Source organism: Lineus longissimus, chromosome 14, assembly GCF_910592395.1.
Source record: "Lineus longissimus chromosome 14, tnLinLong1.2, whole genome shotgun sequence".
Taxonomy (NCBI): domain Eukaryota; kingdom Metazoa; phylum Nemertea; class Pilidiophora; order Heteronemertea; family Lineidae; genus Lineus; species Lineus longissimus.
Window position 1 is genome coordinate 6,054,965 of NC_088321.1, and position 21,703 is coordinate 6,076,667.

Genomic DNA, 21,703 nt, shown 5'->3' on the forward strand with positions numbered 1-21,703 from the left:
TCACTAAAAAAATATCCATGTATTTTGAATCTGTATCCTGGCAATTTTCAAATGAAACTTAACGACCCATCCATGAATAATTTTTTCTGATTGAAACTCTCCTTGATGATATACTTAATTGCCTATCATATCATCTCATCCCTCTCCCTGATTTTGTTTTAGCTCTAGCTTCATTGATTTCAAAATAAATGTTGTTCTATTGTAGTTGATGAGTGTTCTGAAACACAGTATTTTTCACGCATTTATCATTAGTTTAATTGAGGCGCTCTTTATTCTGGTACTTCGTCATTTGTATTTCGCGCGCTTTCCGTTTCGCGCGCTTTCTATTTCGCGCTTGCATCTCTGGTACATCACTACGTCATTCGCCATTTTAGATTCAGAGGGTCATCGCGGATTTGTCTTCTTCTTTCGTTGGAGGGTTTTGACCTTTCTATGTGTGAGAAACTGGATGAGAGCAACTCAAGGTATAAGATAAAATGTATAAGAATCCCCCTTGCCCCATCATGTTGGTCAATATTGAGTAAAGGGCTCATAAAACACACTTGAAAGTGATGGCTATCGATATCATTTAGATTTGTCTCGGTCAGGGTCAGGTTGCACGCTGATGTGTGTATTGATACATTAGGCCTATTCTTGGGTACTGGCAGGGCTGCGTACCTGTACGGAATGGCCGTATTTTGGTACGACTGAATTCCCGACTTTACGGAATACGGTTTTTACCGTTATGGTACGGCCTTTACAGTGCTGAAAATACGTTTTTTTTCAACTTAAAATACGTTGTAAAATGTTTGTATAGGGGGGCCTACGGTTAAATTCTTGAAATAAACATTCAAATTTCTAGTTTCATTTAGTTTCTTAGCCTTTAAACCTGATATCTGATCCTGGCGGGCCCGATATTAGAAGTTCCCACGCCCGTTGCCAAGGAGAGTTTTTCTTTATTCAGTACGCAATATACTGATTAGTCTCGCGCACCGCGACACCGATCGTAGTTATCACCCTATTTTGAGGATCTGGAAACTTGTATCACATGTGTACAGCTGCTGTGCGAGACTACCCTGCATAGAATAATGGCGGCGGCCAACAACTTTGAAATTTACACTATGTCATGATACTACGGGAACTTATGGCAAAATACAGGAAAATTTCAGCAATATTACAGGAAAAATTATTAGAGGGTAAGCAGCCCTGTACTGGTTCCAGGGCGAAGTCTCTTTTGTAATAAAAAATATTCGGGTAATATTTGTGAGTTCCCGTTATATTTTAATGCCATGCTGGTAGCTGGTAAACTGTTTGTACTGATCTTGGTTGGGAACTATGGACTTTTCATGATTGAAAGTCATAATGTGCCATGTGAGACTTCTCTGGTGACCTCGTAGATTGTCCATCTTTGTGAAGGTGGCAGCACCTGTCGGACCATGTGTCATGGGAATTGCTTATTCAATGACAAAGTGAACTTATTTTTGTATTATATTTTATTTTGCAGAAACAAAGTTTTGGAACTAACATCCAGTCGTTCTCGTTAGTAATTCCTTCGATTCGTCACAATGAGGGCACTGCACAGCCAAAGAAAAGAAGCAGATACGGTCAAGAAAAAGTTTCTCAGCTTGAGAACTGGAATGCTATTCATGATGGAATGTTCACCAGTTTCCAAGAGTCGCTTGTTCCTGGTATGAACTGTGGAGCGTGCAGTGTTCGATTGTTATCCGTGTATCGATAAGATGACTGTTATGTTGGCTTCTTTCTTTGCGGCAGCTGTGTTGAAGAAGTGCATAATCACACATTGTTTCACCAACCATACAAATGGCAGGTCAGTGTCTAATACTGTGTTTTGTGACATAATGCAACTTTTTTGCTGCATGTCAGATAACTACGTATTTGTATCGTACATTTCAGTTTCAGTAATTGTGTTTCGGGACACCAAAAACAATTTAATCAATTCCTTCAGAAATGTATTGTTGTTATGCCAAATCTCAATGCTTCAGTTTTGCTGAAACAGCTATATGGTTGTTACAGTATTATTTTCAAGTTGAGGGCAAAACTGGTCGATCAATAATGCATGTAGGATGTAAATACAATGTATTTAGAAGAGAATAGTTTTTGCAGTGAAAGAAAAACCCCAACTGGTGATCAAATATCCTTTAGTTGGATTTCATGATGGCCTTACAAAGGAGACGATAAAAAACCAAAAAAGTTTTCAGGTAAAAAGGGAGGCCATTAAGGCATTTGCCCCCCTTGCTTGGTGAATTTCCATCCCCAGGACAGCAAGTTGTGGAGCGTATAGTGAAAGCCCTGGACGATGATTAGTCCATTCATGTATAAATCAATTTGGGTATGCACAGATTTGCTTGGTTGATATATCACCCTCTAATCTGAATCATTTTCTATGCAGGCTCGAACTTGGAATTCATTTGTACCCAGGGGTAGTTGTGAAAAAGTTGTCCGGAGACATACCCATTCCTGCTCTACAGCATTTATACGGCCCCTGGTCGTTGTTGATGATAAAGGTTTGCATTGAAAATTTCTCTCTTAGATACAATCTTAAATACTTGTTGTACCTTAGCTCTTTTATTCCCATTTTTGAAGAAACCAACTTCTTTCATTGTTTTCATTAATGCATAATGCTGTTTGTACTGTAGCAACAAGCCTGTGAAGAGAACCAAAAAAGCCTAATGACTGCTTTTAGTTTGTAACTTATTCTTCCATTCATCTCGACTTATCTCATTTTGTTTCAGGACGATATCATCGATTGAATTTCCGGTTTTGCCTCTGTGAACCAGTCTGTTACCCTGATACGTCATCACCTGTGGCCTTCGCCTCCAAAGAAACCATGCATGTGTTTTCATTTCCACTTCATGGATTTGCGGCGGGTAATATATCTTCAAGGAACAATTCCTGTCATGGACCTCTGTGAAGCGTTCAAGCACTTATACAGTCCTTATGTTCATTTTGAAGACCCGGTAAGTGGGTTGTATGTCTTTGTCATGAATTTAAAATGAAATGGCCAGGGCCATTGTGCTCACCTCATTTGGAGGAAAGATGGATAATGAGCATGGTCTTGTGTCATGTAGTGTTAGGTTTGATGTAGGTCCAAGCAATTACAATTTCCCCAAAATGGCCAATACAGTACATTCGACCTCTGTGACCTTGAAAAGTAGGTCAAATCAAAGAAGACCCGGGTGACACATTGAATGGTTGTTAGAATTAGATGTACCTATGATATAAAATTGGTGCCAATCGGGCAAGTCATAACTAGGAATAATGGCATTTTGAAGAATTTAGGATTTGGCCCCCTCCCTGGAGGCCAAACGGCAAATCAGATCGCACCAAACTTCGATACCTGAGATCACCTGACCAAGGGGTACATGTGTACTTAATTTGTGATCAATAGTCATTGCAGTGAAGAAACGTGCCATAGTTACGGCCTGACGGCGAATTTACGCCATATGACCTCTGTGACCTTGACAAGAAGGTCAAATTAAAAACCTGTGTGACATATACTGTATGGTGGTTAGATGTACCCATGATATCAAATTGGTGGCAATCGGGCAAGAAGTTAAGGAATAATCACATTTTTAAGGTTTTTGGATTTTGCCCCCTGGTGGTCAAGTGGTGAATCATATTGGACCAAACTTCGGTCCCTGAGATCAGCTGACTAAGGGGTAAATGTGTACCAAATTTGGTATCAATAGTCATTGCAGTTTAGAAACGTGCCATCGTCACATCCTAACGGCCAATTTACACCATTTGACCTCTGTGACCTTGAAAAGGAGGTCAAATCAAAAACCCGGAGGATATATGATGCACCTTTGCTAGAAGTACCTACCATATTTTTTTCAAAATTTCCCGACTACTATTAAGGGAGATATTGCATATTTTCACTTTTAACGTTTGGCCCCCTGGTGGCCAAACCATGAAACGAATCGGACCGAAACTTGGTCTCCCAAGTGTCATTACATAAGGGTACATGTGTACCAAGTTTCAACTCAATAGCTCTAACAGTTACAAAACGTGCCCTGCTAACGGACGACGGACGACGACGACGACGACGACGGACGACGGACGCCACGGTATGGGATAAGCTCACCTCTGCTAAGAGGTGAGCTAAAAAGAAAGATTGGTTACACTGAGACTCTAAGACTAAGGCCAGGGAATTAATAGAAACTAAGTGGACCCCAATTGACAGAAACCAATGTATCGCATTGATATTGTTTACTTCGAATACATGTATTGTATAGTATCTCAATGTCTCACTGACTCAGAAACGTTGTTGTGCGACCACCCCTAGTTGTTATCTACAGTGTTTATTGTTTGTCCCTCCAATAAGATTTAATAAAATTGAAATCGCTGCTGTGAAATTTACTATTTTTGCCTGATTGAATTTTGGAGGCTTGGAGCCAAAAGTAATCTTTTAATTTTAATAAAACGAATCTTTTGTATCCCCCTTTATGGCTTTAAACCAGACTTGGGCGGATGCATATCCAGTGCTGATCTTTATTCAAATTTCTCTAAATTCACAGGCAATCCAGAATATCTACCGAGTCCTGATAAATGAAAGCTTCGAGGAATACAGGGCTTTCATATACCAGTGTGACTTTCTCCGTGATGTCTGCCCTGATTTTGGTGATGGAACAGTATGTCCTGCTTGTCCAATGGTAAGACTATCTGATAATCATTATTATTTGATGTCCATTGTGTATATGCACTGTTACTGCTACTGTGGAGTTGAGGTTGACTCTTCAGCCAACAACGTGGTAATGATTCCAATGGTGGTCCTTTAAAGACTCCATAATGGGGGCATGTTTATTGGTCAAAGAATATGTTCTGGTGGCCCACCTGAACAAAATTGGCTGCAGACAAAAGATATTCAACAGAAATGACAAGAACTTGACTTGTCCTGGAGTGTCACTATGGGCCTTTGCTGACCTTTGCTGATGGGAATTTAGGGTAACAACTTGTTTCTAAGTGTAGGATTGTGATTGCAAGAAGTGTTTATAAAAAATATTGTGTCTGTTTGACTAAATCATTTTAGTGTCCAATTTTGATAAAGTATGTTTTTGTTTTTTGGCTCACCGTAGGGGAGTCTATACAATACCGCAGTGTCCGTCGTCCGTCGTCGTCCGTCGTCGTCGTCGTCGTCGTCGTCGTCGTCGTCGTCGTCGTCGTCGTCCGTCGTATCCTACTCCTAGTTCAAAAACAGTGGCACGTTTCTTAACCGCTAGGCCTATGAACTTAAAACTTTGTACACATGACCCCCTAGGTCAGATGACCCGTGACACTAAATTTCTTTCCGATCTGATTCTCTACTTGGCCACCAGGGGGCCAAATGTGGATATCTAAAAAGTGTGATATCTCGCTTATTAGTGACTTGTTTTCGATGAAACTTTTGTTGTAGGTACTCATAGCAAATATACATCATATATCATACGGGTTTTTAATTTGACCTACTTTTCAAGGTCACAGAGGTCATATGGCGTAAATTGGCCGTTGGAGTGTAAACTATGGCACGTTTCTTAACCACTAAAGCTATGAACTTGAAACTTGGTACATATAACCCCCTATATCACATAGCCTCTGGTGCTGAATTTCAGTTTGATCTGATTCTCAACTTTGCCACCAGGGGGCCAAAAGTGGAAATCTAAAAAGTGTGATATCTCGCTTATAAGTGACTTGTTTTCGATAAAATTTTCATGGTAGGTACCCTTAGGAAGAATACATCACATATCTTACGGGTTTTCAATTTGACCTACTTTTCAAGGTCACAGAGGTCATATGGCGTAAATTGGCGTTAGAGTGTAAACTATGGCACGTTTCTTAACCAGTAAAGCTATGAACTTGAAACTTGGTGCATATAACCCCCTACATCAGATAACCTCTGATGCCAAATTTTGGCTCGATCTGATTCTTTATTCGGCCACCAGGGGGCCATAATGGAAAAAGTAAGAAGTGCAATATCTTGCTTATTTTTAGTGATTCGTTTTCAATAACATTTTTATGGTAGGTTCTCCTAGCAAGGATACATCACATATCATATGAGTTTTTGATCTGACCTGCTTTTCAAGGTCACAGAGGTCAAATGGCGTAAATTTGTCGTTTGATTGTAACTATGGCACGTTTCTTAACCACTAAAGCTTTGAACTTGAAATTTGATACACATGACTCCCTACGTCATGTAACCTCGGACACCGAATTTCGATCTGATCTGGTACTCAACTCGGCCACCAGGAGGCCAAAACTAAAATAGGTAAAAAGTGCAATATCTCGTTTATTATTGACTTGTTTTTGATGATATTCTTATGGTACTTACTCCAAGCAACGATACATCACATGTCATACCGACTTTGGTTTGACCTATATACTATACATGTACAATGTTTCTTAATCTGGATGAATTACAAAGCACCAAATATCTATACGGTGAGCACAATGGCCCCTGGCCGTTTCATTTTTTACTGCAGGAAGATGATTATCCAGTGATAATTTCAATGGATGGTAACTTTGGGCTTGTGCGGAAAAAGTCGTCTGGTGTCAGTTTTTCCGAGCCGAAGCATGCGGGTCACTTCTTTTCTAATCAGAGTGAGGTTGATGAGTTTGTTCAAAAACATAACGGAAGCATGAAGAAAGCTGGCGACGTAAGATCGTGTTAATCAACCTATTAATTGTCAGCATCATTTTGAATGCCTTAGAAACTTATTCTTAATGTATTTGTTCGCACAATGTGCTTTCAAATAAATTACTGGCACTTAATGTTCTGATTTTATCCATTTTCATGATTCCACTTGTTAAATAGATTATGAAGTTTGCAGTTTTTTTATGTGCCACATTTATTTTCATTGTGGTTTAAAATTAGCATTTATTGAATGATAACCATTGTTTTCCATTGTACTGTTATTGCATTTTTAATCTTCAGGCTTGCAGCAATTTCAAGGGTGGAAATACTTTGAGGACAAATAGTCGATACGAAAAATTGGATGAGACAGCAGTTTTTGGTTCGGCATGTCGTCATGAAGTGCCCGTCATTATGTTTAGCCTAAAACATGGAGAGAGGTAACGGTTTGATTTGCTGTTTTCCTCAGTCAATATGACTAAGATGTGTTGTATCAAAGTGATATTTCAAAAATATTGTCATACATGTGACTGTTCGGAAATGTTTTGCATTGTGATTTTCAAGTACGGTTTAGCAGTGAAAGAGTGTTCGATGTGCAACTATTTTCCCTTTATCCAATTGGCGCATAACCGTAGTGTCACGTATAAATGATCATCCTGCCTTGGAGGAGGAATACTCCCTGGAGAAAATCACCTCCAAGTGCAGAGCAAACACTGAAGAAGAAGATATTTTGACACCAATCCCTATTGACTGTTCAACCTTTAACCTTTAATAACCCAATCACTAAAACTGAAAAGTTGCTGCCTGCTGCACACGCTGTGGGTTTGTTTTGTTGCAGATAGTTGCTGTAAGAATTTCAGTAAATATTCAGTTGCAGATCATGCCCCTGGCATAGGCCTTCTTATCATATTCATAATGATCTAACTAGTTTGGCTGGCATCTATTTCAGTAATCAGTTGCTGCCTTTTTCTGTATGGTGTTTTGATAAAGCTTTATGAAGATACATCTGGTCGCAGATCAAAAACCCATTCTTCGATACAATATTTAGATAAGAATTAGCTTCTTGATTTTTGGCTCACCGTAGGGGAGTCTATACAATACCGCAGTGTCCGTCGTCCGTCGTCATCGTCGTCGTCGTCCGTCGTATCCTAGTTCAAAAACAGTGGCACGTTTTTTAACCGCTAGGCCTATGAACTTAAAACTTTGTACACATGACCCCCTAGGTCAGATGACCCGTGACACTAAATTTCTGTCCGATCTGATTCTCTACTTGGCCACCAGGGGGCCAAATGTGGATATCTAAAAAGTGTGATATCTCGCTTATTAGTGACTTGTTTTCGATAAAACTTTTGTGGTAGGTACTCATAGCAAGGATACATCATATATCTTACGGGTTTTTAATTTGATCTACTTTTCAAGGTCGCAGAGGTCAAATGGCCTGAATTGGCCGTTTGAGTGTAACTATGGCACGTTTCTCAACCACCAAAGCTATGAGCTTGAAACTTGGTACATATAACTCCCTATATCAGATAACCTCTGATGCTGAATTTCAGCCTAATCTGATTCTTGACTTTGCCACCAGGGGGCCAAAACAGAAAAAGTAAGAAGTGCAATAGCCTGCTTATTAGCAAATTGTTTTTGATGAAATTTTTATGGCAGGGACCCCTAGCAAGGTTACCTCAGATGTTGTACGATTTTTCGGATTTGACCTACTTTTTAAGGTCGCAGAGGTCAAACGGCGTAAATTTGCCATTTGAGTGTAACTATGGCACGTTTCTCAACCGCAACAGTTATGAACTTGAAACTTTGAACAAATGACCCCCTAGGTCAGTTGACCTTTTACACTGAATTTTGGTTCGGTCTGATTATTGATTTGGCCACCAGGGGGGCCAAACTCAAAACTCAAAAAGTGTGATTTCTCGCTTATTACTGATTTGTTTTTGATAAAAGTTTCATGGTAGGTACTCCTAGCAAGGATACATCACATATCTTACGGGTTTTTGATTTGACCCACCTTTCAAGTTCACAGAGGTCAAAGTTGAAAACTTTACCGTTCTTGGTACGTTTTGTCGTTGTTCAATGTAAAGAGTTTTAATTTTGTGTAATGATGCATCTAAGAAGCCACTATTTGTATGCCAAGTTTCAGCCAGATCATTAAATTATGAGAGGCCTACAATGATCATGTCATTCAAATCATTTGATACCCAATGCAAAGGTGAAATGACAAGTGAATACATCAGTGAGGTCACTGCATTTGCAACACATTGCTCACCAACAGAGTCGGTAGAAAAGAAGTGGTGATCTCCTTGGTGGAAATCATGAAGAATTGTTAACAAATGTCAAGAATTTCTGCATAATCCCAAATTTTTTTCATCACTGCTGTAAACATCATTTGATTATACTGTGATTTATCAATCATTCATTGTCACTGCACCTCTATTTTCAAATCACTTGCTGGTCAAGACCTAATAAATCAAAATCATCACTTTTGCAAATATGACTTGTTCATACATTCTCACCAAATCATTTACCTTGACAACCAACCTACTGGCGGGGATTGCCCATCAGTATCCAATGCAATGAAGACAACAATTTTTGGCTACATACTGTAGCACTTTCTGTAACTGTCTACTAAAAATACTAACGGTGAGCACAATGGCCCCTGGCCGTTTCATTAAGGTTTGCATGCAAATTATATCAACTCTTTAACTTGGAATCAAAAGGTGTTCCCATCACAGGCTAGAGATGGTTGGATCAGTCTGCATTCATGTTAGTTTGACAATTTCCTACCCTAAAAATAATCATTGTCCTTTTCAGCGTTCAGGTTCTGGTAGTCTTTTAGGTAGGTTGAAGCTGGCAATTCCAATATTTCACTGCTATGGCCACAAGTTACCTTGTATTAAGGTAGATTGTTTCACAAAGTATATTTTTTGGGAAAGTGACCATCCTTGGTCACTCAGTATATGGAAAATCATCCTGGTTGGTTGCGTAATATTTCGCATGTATCATAACAAACACACGCTCCACTGTATTTGCATTTGGTTTTGGAAGGAGTAAGTCAAGTGACATCACCCTAGCTGTGTTGTTTCAGAGTTTATCATTCTTTTACATGTGCAGACTGATTACTGAATGGGCTTTGGATCAACACCTTCAACTGACACTGCTCTTTGATTTCTTTATAGGTTAGGTACAGTCCTCGGCGAGTTGTTGGTGTTGGGTTAACAGACGGTGAGACACTGGAATGTCTGTGGTCCTTTTTTGCGGAGTTTCTCAAAGATAACGAAAGAAATGACCCCCAGTCACAGGATAGATGTTCTTACTGATGCTATGATCTATTACACAAACAAGAAGGTCTCAAAGATCGGTATGTTTTAAACAGTTACACAGAGTGGTATTCAGGTGGCGTTGATGGCATTTAGCCTCAATCAGAATGGGAACTTTTAGGCTGTTTTGTGGTCAGGCTATATCTAATTGGATGCATAACTGTTGACCTTTAGCTTAGCTGATAGTATAAACTTCTTCTTGGCACTGACAAGACAAAGTAATGTGCTTATCCTTCTTCATGTAGCAGTATTCAATCGCTTTTCAATTGCACTGTTGAGTACTTGATTCCTCAAAATGAAAATTTGTGGTGTTCTTTGTATCCTTCTGAATACCCAAAAATATCTGTGATCTACCATCAGGTACTACAAGGATGTTATTGAAATTCAAAGTATGTGCTTGGAATATATCTGTTATAATTTCCAGGTCCGTATCTGGCGTCAAAGCTGACGAAAGCTGAGGATGTAATGTCAACAACAAAAAAGTTGATAAAGAGGGTCAAAGCATCTTTTCTCATCCCTGGCAGTCTAATCATTCATGTCTGTTCAAGTTTAGACTTTGTGTTGTGTTTGTGGATCATTATGATCAACCAAAGATAACATTCAGTAATAGAGAATTTCCTTTTTCCTGGGCTTACATCTGAAGCCTTGTTTTTGCCGATGCAGTGATATGCATGCTGATGCAAATTTCATTTTATTTGAGTAACCGTGAGTATTTACCAAGTGCATGCCATTACACAATCCAAACACATTGAAGCACATTTTCACAAATAGTAACGGCATGTCTGTGCACTTATTTTGTTCCAATAACAGTGTATCCTTATCTCTTTTAGTGTCAGAAAGTCAGGTAGAACTCTGGCTTGCAGAGGCACAGATTCCTGCTAGTTGTCAGCGACTGAGACGAGGTAAGACCCATTATTAATATCATTATAGGCCCCAGATCCCGTCTGGGGACTATATTGATATCACTGGAATTCTCGAAACTGTTATTTTCTTCCACCAAATTAACACATTTATTGCGGTAGTCCAGCAAAACGGCTAAATAAACCAGAAATCAATCACCCTTACACCACCAAACCCAATTCCATCTATGGACTATCGCAAAAGTATTTTAAAAATCCTGAGTATTTCGATTTTTTTGAAGCATTTTTTGCTGAGATATGATACCGTCTTCTCCCAACATGCCGAAGCCGCGATTCAATCTGACATGCGCTGTGACATGCGCAGAGGCGAGACGCTGATACATTAGCATAAGCTCCGCCCCGTCATAATGACGTCATTATTCTCAATCTCAGGAGTTGGTCGAGCGATGGGGCGATGGAGGTATTATAAAGAAACCCAATTCGATTCATGGACTATCGCATTTTCAAAACTCAGAATATTTCGATGCTTTAGATGCGTTTTTATGACTCCAGCTCGTCCCTCTGGGAGCTGGAGTCAGTATTGTTTTCGCTCAGGTGTCTCGTACAATCACGTGACCTCTCCAACACTCGATAATGCACTCTTTTCGTCCACGTTTTAGGCCAATCTTCGGCATGAACATGAAATCTAATAAGCGCAGTACTTAAATCAGATGTTTCTTTCGCCTTGAAAACATTCCTGGGTAAAATCCATTGAGATTAGCCGAGTTAATCTACTTTTTCCGTGCTTAAAATCTCTGCCGCTGAATTCTATAAATAGGAACTATTAACATCGCGGCAGTGTGGTTCCCATTGTGCGCCCTCCCACTTCACACCACGTCAGGAAGTTTTACGGAGAGGGAGGGCGTGCGGTAAGAAGAATGACCAAAATGACGTCACGTTTTCCTGGCAATGCCTCTTGCCAGACCAGTCAAGCATTGGGAAAGCATCTTTAATTCAGACAACGTTAGAACTAGAAAAACGAATAATTTGCAAAAGTAAAAGCAGATTTCACCACTAACCAGTCAAATCGGAATACGACGGCGCAAAATGTTCTCGCTTTCCTCCTGCTTCCTCCTCGCTTTCCTCCTTTGACTACAGTCGAGTTTGTTACTCGGTTTCTACTCGGTTGACATGACGACTACCTGGGGACTATCAAATTTGCTACCAGCAAATTTCGGAATTCTAGTTATCATCATCATCATCATCATTATTATTAGGAAATAGCATCAGTGGGCCAGTAAAAAGTTAGGTGGAGTCCGGTGCATAAGTTTGGTTGCAATTTGCCCTTTTGCCATAGTATGACATTTTGTCAATTATTTTGTAGCTCCAGTTGCTCACTGGTATCAACAAGGCCAAACAACCAAGGATGAGATATTTCAAAGCAAAAGGTCATCAGATTAAAAATCAGTCCATTGGCAAACTGGCATCCACCGAGATGAACTACCAAGTGTGGTGGAAATTGGTTTCGTAATTCAAAACTTGCAAAACCGTAACCTCTGCAAATATACTTAAATTTCAGATCTGTCCAGCAAGGCCAGTATCTTACATTCTGTCAACAAACACAGTGTTGAGAGGGCTGCATCTCGAAATGGTAAAGAAATAATTATGCCGGTACGTAGAAACATTCATTTAACCTTTTTGTTGGCTCACCAGTTGATGAGGCGATAAACTAGTGCATTGTCTGTTTTCTTTATCTTATATCATAAACAGTGGCAAGTTTGCAGTGAATCGCTTCCATTCTGAATGTTGTAATGAACCCAAAGACCAGATGACCTTTGACTGGAAATCTAATTTCAAATATGGCACTCTTGGTGTTATTTTTCATTGACAGCTTTGGACCCCATGTTGAATTCCTGGTCCTGAGTGATGAAAATTCAGCTGGTTCAATTTTGGCTTTCATTTCAACGTCCATTCTTCAAGCTAAAGGTGAATTATAGAATTAATCTCAAATCCTTCATACCCTCACATTACAGATGGCCAGGCTATTGCAATTAAACTGCAGAAAAACATCATCAGAACCAATCGGCATATTATTGGTGGAAATCTTCAACACAAAGGATATGGATGAGAGTTTACCAGAGTCACTTGTTTACGAAGATGCGTTGAAGGGACATTACTTAGGCATGGAAGAAGCACCAATTGCAGGTTCTAATGATAGTGTGCCATTCTACCTTAAAGAACAAGCTGTTGACTTGTTTTGCCACCACTCCCGAGCTTTTGAGGAACGGTGCTTGTTGTTGAAGGAGATGGTCAATGTTGACCGCGTCTTTTAGAAGCAACAACAAGTTTTGTTGGCCTGTGCAACATCGGATTATCTCTCTCAGGGCCAGATGGCAATGGTAGTTGCTAAGGCAATTTCTAAAGAAGAACTTCACAATGAATTCTATGAGGCATGCAAGGGCAATGTGGAATTGCCATTTCCTGGGCAGACATTTATTGCATCTGTCATTAACAATCATCAAAGCATCACCACTAGTGACCTTGGCCTTCCTGAGGAAGAGGTCAGTGACTTCCTTGAAATGGCGAAGTGTTTGGAGGAAGAGCAGGAGCAGCATGGTGATGATGGGGACGATCATGAGATAGAAGACGGATTAAGTGCAGTTCAGGAGAGTGATTAATTGGATCTGATTGATTTGTAACTACAATTTTTGAGGTCTTCATGTTTAAGGTAAAAAAAAATGTATATAAGGTAAAATGGGGTATTTGCAGCCCAGGTCTAATTGTAGCCCCTGGCAATGTTTTTTTATTCATATTCCGGTAACCGTGGAATTATTCAGCCAACCCAAGCATGGATATGAAAGAGGTGACTCTTGAGTATCACAACATAAATAGTTTTGGATTATGCGACATGTTATGTAAGAGCTTTGGCTATAAGAAGTAAACAAATCAGACACATGCACAAAAAAAGTTGGGATCGAACTTTTTACAGGTCTGAATTTTCCACACTTACAGAGCATTGATATATTTGAAACTTGGTTCAGGTGATCAGTATTGAGTGTAGAGAATGTTGTATGCGGCATTTATTGTCATTATTACAGGTAAATTTTCAGAGACACTTCTGACCAAGGTGTATTTGTAGCCCTTTGGTTCGGGGTATTTGTAGCCCCATACAAATAGCTCAATATATCCTGTCATAAATCATGAAAATGCTAGGTTTTTTTATTTTTATACCCGAATTATATTATTTGATCATAAATTTATCCAAATTAGATACAATGTTAACCCTTCACGTATCAACAATGATACATTTGAGGTTCCATACTAGTTAATCTGAAATGTTTTTCGAAATAATGTTAATATTTTCAAAGTTGTCTCTAGTTAAAGCCACACCATTGACTAGATAGCAGGTCATTTCTCATGGTACATGTACATTGTATTACGATTTAGTGGTGCCAGCTATAATTGGGGTTGATACATGACTCATAACTGAAACTAAAGTTTTTAATGGCGCATGACAAGACCGTCAGCCAATTCAGAATGTCACAAGCTGCTGTTGTCTGACACAAGGTGTAATGTACAACAGAGGTGATAAATAGAACTTTTACCCCAGTTTAAAATCAGTCTGATTTGAGACGATAAAAAATTATTGGTAAATGATTGCATCGAAAAATCACTTACATGTTCAATAAATATTGTTTTATTCCAGCAAAATCTCGTCGTCAACCTAGATTTTAATAATATTGAAAGCTTAAATTAAAATGTATAAGTAAAAAGTATAAATGGCAACTGCTTAATTGATTGATTCCTCCCTTTCCTAGAGGGTCGGTCCCTCCCTTCTCCTGGGACAGAAAAGAAAAAGAGGTTACGAAAGAACAAACAGATGAGAAAAAAGGCTCAATTAGTTGAAGTAAGAATCAATGATTTTTTTTGAGGGAACTTATTCCTTTCCTTGTCCTTACTTGTATTCCCCTTTACTCTCATACAGTGATGCTTAATTTCTTTGACTAGATTATACCACCAATCGCTTTTGTTTCAATGCCAATTCTTTTAATCGATGGAGGTTTATTCAGTTGAACAAGAGATCCAGTTATGGTAGTGGTAGGTCATGGTAATCAATCTTTTTGTCTTTTTGCACTACAGGATCAAGTTGCTAGCTGTTCTTTTCAAGATGGCAGCCTTCTGGACAATGAAAGTACTCGGAAACCTATTGTGAGTATCTGTATTTTTAGCTCACCTCTTAGCAGAGGTGAGCTTATCCCATACCGTGGCGTCCGTCGTCCGTCGTCGTCGTCGTCGTCGTCGTCGTCGTCGTCGTCGTCGTCGTCGTCGTCGTCGTCGTCGTCGTCGTCGTCGTCGTCGTCCGTCGTCCGTTAGCAGGGCACGTTTCGTAACTGTTAGAGCTATTGAGTTGAAACTTGGTACACATGTACCCTTATGTAATGACACCTTGGAGACCAAGTTTTGGTCCGATTCGTTTCATGGTTTGGCCACCAGGGGGCCAAACGTTAAAAGTGAAAATATGCAATATCTCCCTTAATAGTAGTCGGGAAATTTTGAAAAAAATATGGTAGGTACTTCTAGCAAAGGTGCATCATATATCCTCCGGGTTTTTGATTTGACCTCCTTTTCAAGGTCACAGAGGTCAAATGGTGTAAATTGGCCGTTAGGATGTAACGATGGCACGTTTCTAAACTGCAATGACTATTGATACCAAATTTGGTACACATTTACCCCTTAGTCAGGTGATCTCAGGGACCGAAGTTTGGTCCAATATGATTCACCACTTGACCACCAGGGGGCAAAATCCAAAAACCTTAAAAATGTGATTATTCCTTAACTTCTTGCCCGATTGCCACCAATTTGATATCATGGGTACATCTAACCACCATACAGTATATGTCACACAGGTTTTCAATTTGACCTTCTTGTCAAGGTCACAGAGGTCAAATGACGTAAATTCGCCGTCAGGCCGTAACTATGGCACGTTTCTTAACTGCAATGACTATTGATCACAAATTAAGTACACATGTACCCCTTGGTCAGGTGATCTCAGGTACCGAAGTTTGGTGCGATCTGATTTGCCGTTTGACCTCCAGGGAGGGGGCCAAATCCTAAATTCATCAAAATGCCATTATTCCTAGTAATGACTTGCCCGATTGGCACCAATTTTATATCATAGGTACATCTAATTCTAACAACCATTCAATGTGTCACCCGGGTCTTCTTTGATTTGACCTACATTTCAAGGTCACAGAGGTCGAATGTACTGTAAATTGGCCATTTTGGGGAAATTGTAATTGCTTGGACCTACATCAAACCTAACACTACATGACACAATACTATGCTCTTTATCCATCTTTCCTCCACATGAGGTGAGCACAATGGCCCTGGCCATTTCATCAAAAGCTAGTAAATGTTGTGGCCATACTCTGCTGCTAAGGTTTTTTTTAAATCAGGTTAGATTTATAAATTTTCAAATGAATGAAGGAACCACTAATGTAGATCTTTATTATAGTAAAAAAAACCCCTAAAATTCAGAATTTTTTGTGCACATTGAAACATGGAAAACATGGATTGCAAAGATTTCCGAAAGGTGTGGATTTCCTTATGCTCTGTTGACCTACCAAACTCAATTAGTCAGTTCATCAAAAGTGTTGACATGATATATGAATTAATAAGAGCATGTTGATATATGCTTTTAGGCACCTGTTGCTGATTCTTCTCATCAGGATGACTGCAGACAAGATACTGAAACACAGGAACAGTTAAATGTAAGTGTAAATTTCTTAGAATGAAAGACTTGGTAATAATCAGGGGCCTGATTCACAAAGCACTCTTAGATTTCCGATCTTAGATCACTCTAAGAGCACTCATAGGGTGAACTTACGTGAAAGGTTAGGGAACCCTAAGTGTTATTCATGAAGCTATCTAAGAATTATCTAAGCAATTGCTTACGCAAAGTGAATGAATAAGTCCTGAGTGAACACACGTAGCTTGCTATAGCAAACTTTAAAACGTCTCTCGTAATGAAAGGGTAAGGTATTTTAGCTCATTGCATTGCATGTTTATACACAATCGTGACAGATGGCCTAAGGGTTTGCATGGCAGTACAGAAGACTTCTACGTGGCATTCCAACGGCGTTTCCCAATTACAATGGCCTAAAAACGACCTAGAAAAACCAATTTCTCTCCGAAAGAAATAGACAAACTCACTGACCTGGTGCAACAGCATAACGAAGTGATTTCAAGCAAATTCAGATTTGGTTACTTTGTGTTACATGAACTTTGGTGTGTTATGAAACTTAAAATACCGCGCGCCCAGGGAGCACAGGGAGAGCAGACTTGAGAGTGACGCCGAGAAAGCAGAACGTGATTGAGAGCAAACGAAAAAGCTCGCAACGTTGAGACGGAGCCCCGGAGTTAGGCTGGGTACAAGGAAGCCAGCTCAGTGCTGAGGCCGAGTGCCGCCAACGGTTGAAACGAAATAGTATGCTGTACGAGAAAGAATGGTTCGGGAGTGTCACGAGACGTCCACGAGGGAACCGAATGTAGCTGCACGTGCACGAATGATTCTGGAATCTACGAGGCGTGTCTAGCCTGTATACTGATGTTACTCAATATTCTGAACTTAGTGCCGAAATCTAGCTAGTATCGAAGTCTGCTCCCTTTCGCGAAACGCAATAATGTTGACACGCGCTGAAACTCATTCTGAAGTGACTCTTGAATAGAATTCCTGTACATATTTTGTATCAAACTTATATTTTTTTACATTTAAAACCAGTCTCGTTCAGTTTCTTCATTCACAGAAGTGTCGCATCTTGCATAGAACCAACAACCCACTTGAACTCACAGGGGGAGTTCGTAACAATTACAAGAAGATATGTTCTATTGCACCATGCATCCGGACGAGAGAAGGAGTGGAAGGACTTGAAGCAAAAGGCAAAAAAAAGGGGTATGACGAAATGAAAAAGAGGCAGGTGACAGGAAATGTTCCATTTTCTGATGACGGCGAGAATGGTGGTGATGAGAATGCTAATGGTTTAAACGATACAGAAGAAAAAATCATTGGCTTGCTGAGTGTAGATCTTGTGTGTGGCCTTGAAGGTGGGGTAGATACTGCGGGTAAAAATGCTACTACCGAAAACACAGGGAAAATACGTAAAGTAAGTAAGCGTGTTCATACATACGTCAATAGGCCTATGAAAAGGCTTTGGCTATTCTTTATCATTACCAAGAGCAATAAATGGTCTGGCTCTGAAGGCTAGCTAAATATTTTTTTCCGAGAATATGAGGGCGGCGTGAATTTGATATGTTGCTTGGTTCATCATGGGGGAGGGAGTTGGGTCCGCCCGATAAAAAATACTAACATTAAGTTTGACATGTGTTGATTATTCTGCGTCGCTCGCTGTAGAAACTCTCAATAATACGTTCCTGGGCATCCGGCTGAGGGAATGAAACGAATTGCTGTGCCTTTCTCACCAGTGCCGAAAACAACCCTTGAGACATTAAGTTGGCTGATGTGACTGGCATCACCGTTACATCACCGATACATCCTGTACCGTTTGAACAAATCGACATCGTCATATTCATCAAGAGGGTGCAACCGATCCCGAAAACCCGTTCCCGACGGAGAGGTCGTCTGACGTCTTCTTCAGCAAATATTACAGCCGCCATTCTAGCGCGCGTTGCCTTACCAAATGCCCTAAGTGTACACTAAGATGGGTCCGGTACCTCACGTAGAGTTACGATTACACTATGTATTTGCGTAATTTTAAGGGTCTTTTGTGAATACCACTTAACTCCTTAAGTGTTATCTAAGGGTATGTTACGGGCCCGTAAGTCCTTAAGAGTGCTTTGTGAATAAGGCCCCAGGACAGAGATGTCCTTGACATTATTTCTAACGGTTTATGAACTGTATGAAAATCTGAACAATTGCCAAACATTATTACATCTACAAACTAATGACGATGATCGCATTTTCAGGGAGCTGTAGTGTCAACAAGTTCACCAAATAAGAGTCATTGTGCTGCTAGGCCATATACACAAGCATGGATATCAAAATTTGCCGTAAGTACATGTATTTTTATCAAGAAAGCATGTAACTAGATGAAATTCAATTTGAGGTCGTTAGAGTAAATAACAACTTAAAGTGGTGTATGTCTCCTTCAATAACTAAGATGATGGCATTGACGAGTTCGACGCCAATAATAGATGCAATGATGATGAGGTTTTGCTGTTCAAACAAATTTGTTGTGGCATTTAGTACATGAAATATGGTATTTAAATCCCGAAAAACATAGAGGCCAAATGAAACATTTGGTGAAGACAACGATCAAAGTTCTGGCTAAGTTATGTATGACATGAACACAATTGTTCTCATGAGTATCTTCTTTTATTACAGTCACACGGTGCGCCTACTGGTAGTTCAACTCTTACAAAAGAAGCCATAACTGTTCAAACAAGGAAGTTATGTCTGCAAAGTTCCACAGAGAGAAGGTCACCAGAAAAATGTCCGTCACAAGAAGTAAGTTCACAGAGTTGGCCTTGTTAAAAAAAACTTGAGTTTAAACACAGCGTTATAACAACTTCCCACAAATCAGTATAGATTCAAATGCAAGATGCATTTATTACTATTTGCACATCATCAGGCTGGACCAGTTACAGTGCTGTGGCCTAAGTGGGGATTAGCAGGTTGAAACCTCACCATACAGGAGCACCCCTAATACTTTACATGTATGTCTGCTTTGGGCAATGCTAGAGAGATTTTGGACACTGGTTGAGCAGAGCCTGGGTGTTGTGGTTACAGCTGCTCCTTTGCCTTTTCAGAGTGCCAAATTAAGACATCTGAGAAGTGACTACGAAAAGCTTGAAGACAAGTGTGAATGGCTAAAAGATGAACTTGTGAAGACAGACAGGCGCTATAAATACTTATATGAACAGTACAACAACGTGCAATTCATGGCCTCAGTGCGGAATGAACGACACAAAATTTGTACCCACTTTCGAATGGCGGAGCAAGTGTCGTCATATGCTGTCAAGCAGGTTGAAGAGAGTGTTTTTAGCAACGTATTTTTCAATCCAGACTGTGACATAGACAACGTCATTGTTCCTATCATCAATGTAAAGCTGATGAAAGTATTAAAAGTTGGAGACACTTGCCAAATATACAAAGCCGCCTGCCACACTGTCAATAGGTTCGCTGCTAAGCAATACAGTGATGAGAACTATGCATCCGTTGTCAACCGAGAGTTTCGGGTGCTGTCCTGTATCAATGCCACATTTACCCCATTCCCAATTGGAGAGTATTATAAGGATAACAAACCGGCATTGGTGACTTCATTCCACCACCCTACGGGGACTGTATATAGCTTAAAGGACTGTTTTTTGGATTTTCCTTCCCATTTAAGTGGGAGGGGATGGGTGAAAGCAACGGTCACATTTGGCTTTCACCTCAGTCACCTCTTCATAAGACGGTTTTTGCATAACAACTTGAAGGCTGATAATGTTGTGCTGGATGCAAATGAGAAGGGCATAGATGTCATTCTGTGCAGTTGGAAAAATTCTTGTAGAATCGAATCTGCCCGAATTCTCACAGAGAAGCAAACAAAAAAGCTTGCGGACAATATTGTTGTCCCAGAGGTTTTGCGCAGAGAGAAGCCATTTTCAATTGCAAGTAACATTTATGCATTCGGTTGTCTTGGAATCTTGGTTGTGAAATATTGTAGGGCATATGAAATCACGGATTACAATTTACCAGCTCTGGAAAGATTCTGTCTGAAATGTGTGAGTCCAAGATCTGCAGCAAGGCCAGATGTTGAGCTGTTTGACGAATACCTCGAATCATTTGACATATAATAATGTGTGACTCTAACTGAAAAGACAGTACATGTATCCCTCTGACATTGGCGGATGGTATTTTGGAGAACTTTGTTTTCCACCTGGAGGATCTTGACTGAGAATACTTGGCCTGTAAGGTCACATACAATTTACAAACTGTATGACGAGTTTGGGTCTTAACCCTTTAGCTCCTGCGAGTCTACAAATTTTTTTCCAGCATCTCCCTGAAGATTTCCAGGTATTCCTATAGTGTATAGACTTTTGGCAAAAGAGATACAAAAAGTTGAGAATGAAGTACTACAAGTTATTTTGAAGCTAACAATCATACCTACAATATGATATCATAAATTTTTCATTTTAACCCCCTGGTATCGACAGGATTAACCCTCTCAGCAATTTAGTGAAAATTCATAAAAAGGCCCTGTAGTAAACAACAGAATCATAAGAAGTTCCTACCTAATCAAAAAAATCCATACAGAAACCCTAATGTATGATAATCCAGCCTAATATCGATCGAAAAACACAACCCGGCAGTCTCCTGTACATGAATACATGAATACATGAATGGGTTGATATGAAGTTATGGTTTGCACATGTCACATTTGTTGGTCGAGTTGGACCATGAGAATTGCGAAATTAAAACACCTACAAAAATTTCCAGGGTGTGGTTTTATTGCTGAATTGACATGTAGACGATGGATATCTTTTTACCGGTGAATACTAGTTGTATGTTGTTATTATCAATATGTCTGGCCTTCCTAGTTGGTCACAAGTTGTCATATTGACTTGTCTAGTTCGAAGTGTTCTGTTCAATAAAAACACTTGAATTCACTTGAGTCATATGTTGTGTTTTCCTTTAAATTTTATTACACAGTGGCGAGTATTGATACTTTCAATTATAGCCTACAGTGGAAACCAACACAGACCAGAGCTACAAGGAGAATGGCATGCCAGATCAAAAGGGAATCTTTCTGTGTTCGCTTGCTACCACACTGTGACCAAAAACTGGAAATTACAACAGCTTTTTTAGGTGACGAGGTGCATTTTGGAGGACAATCGGGACAATGTTGAGACTAGTCCACGGTCTGTCTGGCTTTGGA

At 39.8% G+C, this 21,703-nt stretch overlaps 1 protein-coding gene across 3 annotated transcripts; it reads left to right on the forward strand.

Annotated features, from left to right (window-relative positions):
• Window positions 1-374: 374 nt before the first annotated feature.
• LOC135498595 (uncharacterized) lies at window positions 375-21,439 on the forward strand. Of its 3 annotated transcripts, none has more exons than XM_064788913.1 (18): window positions 375-464; window positions 1,484-1,807; window positions 2,390-2,504; window positions 2,733-2,957; window positions 4,518-4,652; window positions 6,456-6,629; window positions 6,908-7,044; window positions 9,422-9,446; window positions 9,787-9,968; window positions 10,758-10,829; window positions 12,346-12,437; window positions 12,800-13,494; window positions 14,587-14,673; window positions 14,907-14,975; window positions 16,469-16,537; window positions 18,750-18,833; window positions 19,168-19,290; window positions 19,593-21,439. In XM_064788913.1, exons 12-18 carry the CDS (start codon window positions 13,486-13,488, stop codon window positions 20,619-20,621), a joined length of 1,470 nt encoding a protein of 489 aa, XP_064644983.1. In that variant the 5' UTR covers window positions 375-464; window positions 1,484-1,807; window positions 2,390-2,504; window positions 2,733-2,957; window positions 4,518-4,652; window positions 6,456-6,629; window positions 6,908-7,044; window positions 9,422-9,446; window positions 9,787-9,968; window positions 10,758-10,829; window positions 12,346-12,437; window positions 12,800-13,485; the 3' UTR covers window positions 20,622-21,439. The 3 variants fall into 3 exon arrangements, with proteins under 3 accessions (XP_064644983.1, XP_064644985.1, XP_064644984.1); XM_064788915.1 differs by having other exon boundaries at window positions 12,800-13,461; window positions 14,585-14,673; XM_064788914.1 differs by lacking the exons at window positions 375-464; window positions 1,484-1,807; window positions 2,390-2,504; ... (2 more) ...; window positions 6,456-6,629; window positions 6,908-7,044 and having other exon boundaries at window positions 8,802-9,446.
• The last annotated feature ends 264 nt before the right edge of the window (window positions 21,440-21,703 follow it).